This window comes from Hippocampus zosterae, chromosome 10 (genome assembly GCF_025434085.1).
Source record: "Hippocampus zosterae strain Florida chromosome 10, ASM2543408v3, whole genome shotgun sequence".
Taxonomy (NCBI): domain Eukaryota; kingdom Metazoa; phylum Chordata; class Actinopteri; order Syngnathiformes; family Syngnathidae; genus Hippocampus; species Hippocampus zosterae.
In genome coordinates, this window is record NC_067460.1 from 15,468,157 (window position 1) to 15,477,816 (window position 9,660).

Consider the following 9,660-nt stretch of genomic DNA (forward strand, 5'->3'; position numbering starts at 1 on the left):
GTATGCCGTATGCTGACATCATTAAGAGGCCATTTTGCTGGCTTAGCAGTACAAAGTTGTAATCTGATTGGTGAAAGAAATATTCCCATTGCTAATATAGTTTGAAATACGTGTGTCAGCACTGCTGATTCTGAAGGCTCTCTGCAGCAACGTAGCTCTGCAGTGTTGTTTGTCAGAAACCGGCTTTGCGACATTCAACGCAAACCGGTTTTCACGACTGGGCTTTTCCCATATATCAACGGGTGACTCAACGTGCCTTTCAGCCACACACTTGATTGCAAATCCATGTTGTGCATTTCACAAACATCCCCGGGCGACGCCGATCGACGGGAGTGCCAGGAAAAATCCCGTTGATGGTTGGGATTCAAGAGCGAGTGCCTTCACGGGGTTTGTGTGACGTGGAAGACAGCACTCATGGATTCTCTGGACGCGTCCCGTGGTCAGCTAAGGAGCTTTAAGAAGAACGATTTTGAGACAGACTGGACTAAAGTGGCAGAGGGCAAATTTGGCCAAATCTACCAGGTCAAGATTAAGCTATGGCGGGAAATTTGTGCCTTGAAAGTCTTTGACACAACCGTGGGTATGAAAAGGTGCGTAGCACAGTATAATTATGTTGCAAAGAGGCTCTGTGTGTTGTTTTTCTTAATACAAGTTTTGATATTTTATACGTTTGTTTTAGTTCAATGCCCTCTTTGTTACAGGAACCTAATGGAGTATGCGTCCAATTTAGCCAAAGTGAAATTCAAGTACCTCGTGTCGGTCTATGGACTGTGCAATGATGTGCCGGCCATTGTAATGGAGTACATGAGTAATGGATCCCTGAACAATCTCCTAAACAGTCACAATCTGATGTGGCCCAAGAAGTTCCAAATCATTCATGAGGCCTCCATGGGCATGAATTTCCTCCACAGTCTGCAACCCCCTCAACTCCATCTCAACCTGAAGCCATCCAACATCCTAATTGATGACCATCTCCATGTCAAGGTCAGTGACGTGCCGAGGTACCAGAATTACATTTGCGCTCAGATCAGCTCATTCCTCATGAGTGTTGAGCAGCACCCACATCTTTTGAATCAAAACAGATTTTCTGATCCAAATCATTTTTTGGGGTGACACGCTATGTCTTAAGCAGTGGCGGGCTGTGATTTCATGACCCGGGCCTTCAGTGTGGAGGTAACAGAGTTTTAGTCGATTCCTGAAGTTACATGGAGAGCATGAACAAATATGAACAAAATCCCAGTAAACCCAGTAAGGGTTACACCCCTGCAATGAGAGAAATATGTAGTACAGAAATACTCATTGAACACATTGAAAAATCACCCCTTAATGTGTGCATATTGCTACAAATGTGTGGGTCTAGTCAAACTTGGCTTGTTCTGACGAAAATAATCAGAGGACAGAAAAATCCGGACATCATTCAAGGGCATCGTGTTGCCCCTGCGAGAATGAAATAGAAATCTGATTGTTTTCAAGAAACAGTCCCATTTAAGTGACACAACTGAAGCTGTTCGGTAGATTACATTGAAATGGCAAGACATTGAGGCTGGAATTGGATGGGACAAAAAAATTAATAAAAGCCCTCATACATGCATTGGAAGCAATGCAGCCAATAGAATTGCTGTAAATTAAGAGGCTAAATTGATACAAGTTCATGATTAAAATGTACTGAAACATGAATCTGGAACCTCAGCAGACAAACTGCCTGGCATAAGCAGTGAAGATTTGGCACAGCCTTTTCTTCACATCAGTGCCGTGTACTTTGCACTTTGATGCAAAGTATTGGCAAGGTGCGTTGTTCCCACAGAGACCTTTTTGATGTATTTTTAGATTTCAGACTTTGGTTTAATTCACTGGGAAGAAGGGACAAACAAGAAGTTGTTCGTGGAGCATCTGACAGCACGAGGGAACATCAGCTACATTCCTCCTGAGATCTTCTCCCAGTCCTGTGATCCTCCTGGATTTTCCTTCGATGTTTATAGGTGATTTACAACAGCATTCATAAAGTACTCTTTTATAGACTGGAATTAATTTCATATTTTGCTGTAATGTATCCTAATTGACCTCACATGGCATTTTAGTCGTATGACATGAAAATCAGATGAAGGCAGTAATTTGAACCTCAATTTTCTCTCCCTCCTTTCATCCACAGCTTTGGAATTGTAATCTGGGAGATTCTGACACAACAGAAACCTTACGCAGGTAGGAATTGATTCAAGTGATAGATTGCAGAAACAAAAATAACAGATAACGACATGAACGTCCTCATTTTTATCATTTCATACGAGTATGCTATGGCTTATTGCTATTGTCGTCATAGAATCTTTTACAAACAGTCAATGGATTACATTGCATATTCATTGCTTATTTTTCGAAAAGGAGGCAGCATCTCTCATGAACACCATGTAAATTGGATTCTCGGCCAAAAAGGCAGTCCCATTTCAAAATGGTGCTGCCTTCAATTGTCAAAAAAATGTATTATCCTGAGAATTCGGTTAGCGTGGACCTGCATGACCAATTACTTTTGCACTGTCTTGGCTGACATTTATTTTGTGGATGCAGGGTGCAGCTTGACTACCGTGCTCTTAAATGTGTCGCATGGCAGGAGACCCTGCGTGGAGATCATGCCTGAGCAGAGGCCATGTGAGTGCGATCAGATGATCAGCATCATGAAGCAGTGCTGGGATCAGGAACAAAACAAGAGGCCACTGTTCTCAGGTAGAAAACACAACCCCCCCCCCCCCACCCTTAATAAATAAATAAATACTTGTCCATTTTACACAAAAGTATTTGTATTTCAACAATACACCCATTCAGAAGCACACACACTGGGTCCTATTTTGATGAACAGCCGTTTGTAAAATGTCACTGTAAAAACGTCAGTGAAAAATCTTCTTTTTCATGCCAGGTCTTGTCATAGTTCAGTGTGTTTCGTAGTACATTATTGAAATAAATTGTTCTTATGAAATTTAGCATTAAAGTATTTTTCACCTTCTCAGTTGTCCGGAATTTTGGGGCTTTGCTGGAACGGGGCCCAGACACAGACCTGGGCCTCTAGCATGTGTCGGCACTTCCCCACTATATTTTTAAATTAGATCTGCATGTATCCATCACTATTGCAATTTAATTATCACGAATAACTTGGACCATTGCTACTGTTACAGCATGCCGTTAGCTAGGGAGCTATGCTAAAAGCCAAAGCCTCACCGAAATTTTGTATTTTGTGTTATTTGGGCTGCGGTGTTTGTTGTGTCGACACACACACAGCACATGGAGCGAGACGGTGGAGAATTGGAAGACCTCACTGCCGTCCGCGAACCAGATAGCTTGATAGATGAGCGCAGCTACTTGCGGGCTAGTTTGTTTGCTGACTTGCAGATCAGCAGCGGGACGGTCCAATTCTCCACCGCCTTGTTCCGTGCTCCACATCTGGGTGGACACAACAGTCACATTTCAGGGAAAAGTTTAATGATTATTATATGAGCAGGCGTTTCACTCATAGCGTCACAGGAATTTGGAACTGGTAGTAGGGGATTATGCAATACGTCAGTGTCTCGCTCAGTGTTGTGTTGGTGTGTAAATCCACAGAACAGAGACGTTGAGGGAAACACAGAGGCACATATTGCAATTGCGGCTCACGCAACAAAACCTCTATCTGCTGAGAGATTTTTGAGCATATAATGTACTGTCAGAACATATTTGAGTGGTAGGAAAACGTTGAGAAGAATGTGTTTCCGGTCTATTCAGTGGCAACGTGCACAGCGTCTGAGAATTGAGGGAGAGTCTCAAGTTTTCATAATTTTGAAGGCTTGGTTACACATGCTTGCTGTTTTGTTTTGATTTTTTAATTATTCAAATTTGGCAACAATGCGGCTGGGATAGGCTCCAGCACGCCCCACTACTCTTGTAAGGATAAATCAGATCAGAAAATGGATGGATGTGTACATTCACTTGACACGGTTTTGAATACAAACCATGCAATATCAAATTGATGTATCAAATTTATGAAAATCATTATTTTAGTATCCATGCATGACATTTACAAAGGTGTTGACAGGTTTGTGCAAGCCAGCCATAACATCTATTAGTATTATCAGCAGTCAGTTTCCAAGCTGTAACAAAAGACTGAGAAGCACTAATAAGATGCACTTGGCTACAACACAGACATGTCATGTGTTTAATTGCTTTTCTCTAAGCAGAGTTGTTTTTTTTCTCGGTGCATGTTATGCATGATCGAAATGGGTGATTTAAAAAGGGGATCAGGTGATACAACGAAGCCCAACTTTGCTCAAACAAGCTCTTACACCTTACGAAGTGATGTGTATTCATGAACAAGTAGCTAATAACAGATGCAGATACTATGGGAACATTAACCTGCAAGCCATGCGTGAAGGTATATTGCATAATATTGCTGCATTGATGATGAGATTCCACTGGGGTTTTAGAGTCACTTGCAAATGATGAACCGGATTCAATTAGGCAAATTCATGCCAGTCCTTGACTGCTTTTATGTTGTTGCAGAAACTGTGAGGAAAACCGAGGCCCTAAGTGACGTCTTGAAGATCCCTGGACCGCTTGTTTGTCAAAACAGCAGAAAAAATGGACACAGTTTGGAACCTCGGGGCCCATTTTCCCCCATCTATGAAGTTAATTCAGTTTGATAAGTATAAACACATCACAGGTCACACTGTCTAGTGGAATGTTTCCAAGTTTTATTGAGCAAAGGCACCTATTTTACATTGGAAAATTCGTATGGCAACAAACTGACATGCGACAAATAGAATCAATATTGACATAATGACAATGTCGTCTTCATTTGCTCACAAATGGATTGGCTGTAATTTCTTGAGAATAATACACACTTGAATATTAAATTAATCCCGATTTAAAACTAAAATCGGATATAATCCAATTCAAAAATCCGTTACTGGTTTTCAACAAGACATTTTCAAGAATTGATACGATGAATGAGCCAAAATCCATTCAGATGACTTTTGACTCATTTCATTATCTTGGTTCTGATACACTCGGCAATCGGCAACCAGTTCAGGGTCTACCTCGCCAACTGCCCGACAACAGCTGGGCTAGGCTCCAGTACACCCGCGAACCTCGTGAGGAAAAGCGGATTAGAAAATGGATGGATGGATGGATGGATGGATGGATTGGGTTCACATATACTTTGGAGCCAGTCTAGTTATTGGGCATTGTGGCGCTATAAACAAGTCAAATGTTAACTGCAAAAAAGGCTTCTAGGTTGACCAGCGACCAGGGTAGAGTGGTGTTTGGTGTGTGTCGGTGCTATGATTAATGAGTACCGGTAGCTAAAATGCACAACCACAGGCAAAATGTTGTTTTTGATGTTTTCCCTTCTTTGTCATTTCCCCTCTTAGATTTCTTCACCTGATTGGCCTGACCTTCCTGCAGGTAAATAGAATAGAGCATGAGGGATTTACAGCCAGCAGGACTGCTATTTGGAAAGGGTCTCATCATGTTAATATTACTGCACTGCAGAATCAACAGTGTGTGGAAGGGAATATAGGAAGCTTTTAACCCCAGTGTCATCAAAATGATTCACAAGCAATATTTGTCTTGTCGGTGACCTCAACTCGGTAATAGAGTGCACAGATCCAAAAAGTGAAACATACTGCTGCTACACTTTGGAAGTTTGCCTCCCTTTCAGAGCGGAATCCATACCAGAACAACTTGAATGGAATGACATGTCTGCAACCACCATGTCCTTTGCTCTCATTTGACAGAAGAACAATCCAGCAAGGACAGCGTTCTCTCCCACCTCTTCAAGAAAGACTTTGGTAGTTTCCGTTTATCTGTGAAACGGGAGCACATTAGCACACAGTTTACCGGGAAAAAGAGTCTCCTGCACTACACGGTGGCCAGCGGGGATGTAAAGAGCGTGGAGCACGTCCTGAGTCTGGGCGCTGAAGTCGACTGTGTCATGGCCAAAGGGTACACGCCGTTGATTGTGGCTGTCCTCAACAGGTCTGTAGTGAGACACGTTAATACATACTGTAACATTTGGGAATCGTTCAAGAATTAAAAAAAAAAATGTTTGGAAAAGGTCAGCAGTCAAGTCTGGGAGTAAATCACAGAATTCTGAGAATATGACCTCGCCTTTAACCTTTTAAAGAAGACATGCTTGTTCTGCGTGGCATGTTGCATTCTCACAGGTGCAACTGTCTCCCAATATTATTCAATGCAATGCAGGAATACCAATGTGAATGGATGCCAAGTCTGAAAAATAATTACAGTAAACTTGTTTTCTCTGTCATCTCACTATATGTTGAATGGTTAGATGGGTGTGGTGGCGCTTCATCAACTATACACTGTGCAGTAGGACTTGTGATTGCAGGGGATTTTTTTTGTTGTTGTTAAGTAATTGAGGTTGCTTAGACAGATTACCTTGAAGTGTCTGTTTACAGATGGCAAGAGGTGTGCAGCGAGGTAGGACCAAACCGACACATACACACTCATTTCACGCTCACATTCACACCTCAGACTATTTGAGTTGGAACAATTTGGGGGGGGGGGAGTTTGCAGGGTGGGGTAAGGGGGAACAAAGCACACTCTCATTGGAACCACAGCAAAATAATTGCTCACATTCAGGCTGTTTCAATCACAATCCCACTCCTTCACTGCCTCGCGGACAGTTGGAAATTATAAAACACCAATTCGACCGAACTTGCTCCTTGCCACAAAAGATAATTGTATGAAAAAAAATACAAGCAGGAGGACTACTTTGCAATAATATATTGCAGATGTGCCATGTGAGTTTTTGCAAGACTTCTATTTCTAATTCTTACTGCGACACCCTGAACGAGTCTCATTTGTGGAAGGAGAAAGAGGACTTGGAGCATGTCTGACGGATGAAGGCCGATGGTTGAAAGAGCTAATTGGATTTTTTTTTTTTGGCAACATCAAACGATTTTTACAATAAGGAGGTGATTGATAGACCACCGCTCATCTTCATCTCGTCGTCACGGACCACCTGTTGATTTCAGTCAAATATTCATGTTGTGAATGTCAAAACACACGATTGGCGACTGATTGATTTCAACGCGGCTGAAAAATGACCAGCTGCACGGTCGCCGTTGCGCTCCGCATTATCGAACCACGTCACCACGTCAAGACGGAGATGTTATTGATGTCTTGTTTCCTGGTCTGTGACGGGTTCATTTGGCCAAAGACAGTAGATCATTCATACTCACATTCAGACCCCTGGACAAGATAGTATTCAATGGACCAAACATTTTGAAATCTGACGTGTTGGTTTGGTCTCACATCGTGTTGGAAAGAGGATGTTTCGATACTAATTTTTATTGATCCAGGAAATGTACCGGTATAAGTTAATTCACGGATTCCAGTTGGGTTTTGGGTCCCGTTTGTGCCATTCGGGTTGCGCTACTAGCGCATCGAAACAAGTTCTGTACTCAACCTGCACAATCAAGACATACAAATGTCAAACAGAAATGCCCGATTCAAAGTTGGAGAATTTTACTTTTGAGGCAGCCTTAATACTTACTTCATAACTGTGCTGCCACCTAAAAAAACAAAGCCAACTTGTGTTTAAAAATGTTGGTCATGAGCAATTTGTTGATCCGGATCTTTCACAGTATTTATTACTTCACAGGGCTTGGCAAGATTGTTGTCACGGTCCATATATATTTTAAATTTAGTTTTGACTGCATTGTGAAAGTTAATTAATTTAAGCACCGGTCTTAAATATTGCTTCAGCTCACAGGAGACTAATTTCTGCAGGCTTCACGATATCATCTCTTTGCTGCTGGCCCACGGCGCCGATCCCACGCTGGGAGATGAGGACCAGTGGACGGGCGTTCATTTCGCAGCGCAGAACGGTGATGACAGAGCCGTCCGCCTACTGTTGGACAACGGGGCCATGGCGGATCCCCGTGAAAAGTCTGGATGGATGCCCCTGCACTTGGCCTGCCAGAATGGCCACGAAAACGTCGTCCGCCTGCTGCTGACGCGCCTGTCCGTCAAGGCGATCGGGGAGCGGGAGGACGTGCAGAAGAGGACGCCGCTTCACTTGGCTGCGGCTTACGGTCACATGAATATAATCAAACTGCTAATCTCCCAGGGAGCCGATCTCAACGCGACCGATATCTCCCTGTTCACTCCTCTTCACTTGTCCGCCGAGGCAGGGCATAATAGAATAGTACGGCAGATGGTGAAGGATGGGGCTGCGGTTGACTGTGTGGACAAGAGAGGACATACTCCGCTTCACCTGGCGGCTCTCAATGGCCATAACGGCATATGCAGACAGCTGCTGACGAACGGGGCCAGCGCAGATGTCAGGACCCACCAGGGCTGGACCGCCATGCACCTGGCCGTCATCAAGCGACATGAAACCACCATGGTGGAACTGAAACAACTGGGCGCAAGTGTCAACGCTCCTGGTGAGAACAATTGGAGTCCGCTGCACCTGGCCTGCCACCAAAGCGAGGCCGAAATGGTGGCCAAGCTTCTGGCCGCGCATGCCGACCCAAATGTGACTGAGGACAGCAAACGGTGGACGCCGTTACACGTCGCCTGCGCCAGTCTCAGTTTCCCCAGTGTCCTGCACTTGATTTCTCATCATGCAGATGTGAATGCCGCAAGCGCAGAGAAAGCTACACCTTTGCACATTGCTGCACAGCAGGGTCACACGCCCATTGTGAAGGCACTACTGCTCAACGGTGCAGACAGAACGCGACCAGACTCCTCCGGATCGACACCTGTCGACGTTGCAAAGAGGCACGGAAAATGTGAAATAGTCCAATTACTGGAGAATTGATTTCCATTTTTTTTATTCTCTCTTTTTTTAACCTCTCTTATTCCATCCACTTAGTCATGCAATATTGGTCGATTTGCATGCCTTTAAATGGTGGAAGTGCAGCGTTATGTCTACTTCCTATATTCTTATTTTTACCTAGATGGATATTTATTGGTGTTGGCATTTGGGCAGAATTAAGCTTAAGAGTGCACAAAAATGAGAGCTGCACTTCACATTTACAGTTACATTTTCATTATGCATAAAAGTGATGAACGACGGGTTAGCACTTCCGTCTCAAAGTGCAGAGCTCATGGATTCAATTCTGGGCTCCGGCCTTCTGAGTACTTTGCTTTCCTCCCTCTTTCCAAAAACATTCTTGGTAGTTTCATTGATCACTTTAAAATTGTCCTTTGGAGTGATTGTGAGTGTGGACGGTTGTTCCTCAATTTGTGCCCTGCGAGTGGCTGGCAACTAGTTCAAGGTGTACCCTGCTTATTGCCCGGAGTCAGCTGGGATAGGCTCCAGCACACCCAAGACCCTCATGAAGATAAAACGGGTTCAGATATGAATGGCTGTGTCGTGCATTATATGTATACATATCAAACAATATCTATCAGGGGTTCACTATATATTTGTATTCTGAAGAAGGGACCCAACTGTCTTATACTAACTGTCTTACCACGATCTCCCAGATCCCATTGCAGTTGATGGAACAAGTTCCTACTATATTTGGAAATTTAATATCATATTATCTGTTTGTGATGAACAATAAGATCCTATTCAAACACTGACAGAGCAGCAACCACTGTACTGCTCCGTCAGACCGATTTAATTAAACGTTATTTGCCCCAAAAATGAATTCAATAAAAAAAATT

General features: G+C 43.4%; 1 protein-coding gene across 1 annotated transcript; it reads left to right on the plus strand.

The window, feature by feature from the left end:
- Nucleotides 1–221: 221 nt before the first annotated feature.
- ankk1 (ankyrin repeat and kinase domain containing 1) lies at nucleotides 222–9,008 on the plus strand. Its single transcript, XM_052079188.1, has 9 exons — nucleotides 222–590; nucleotides 702–984; nucleotides 1,828–1,979; nucleotides 2,150–2,199; nucleotides 2,560–2,715; nucleotides 4,519–4,643; nucleotides 5,388–5,421; nucleotides 5,754–5,994; nucleotides 7,771–9,008. The coding sequence occupies exons 1-9, from the start codon at nucleotides 415–417 to the stop codon at nucleotides 8,804–8,806; spliced, it is 2,253 nt and encodes a 750-aa protein (XP_051935148.1). The 5' UTR covers nucleotides 222–414; the 3' UTR covers nucleotides 8,807–9,008.
- The last annotated feature ends 652 nt before the right edge of the window (nucleotides 9,009–9,660 follow it).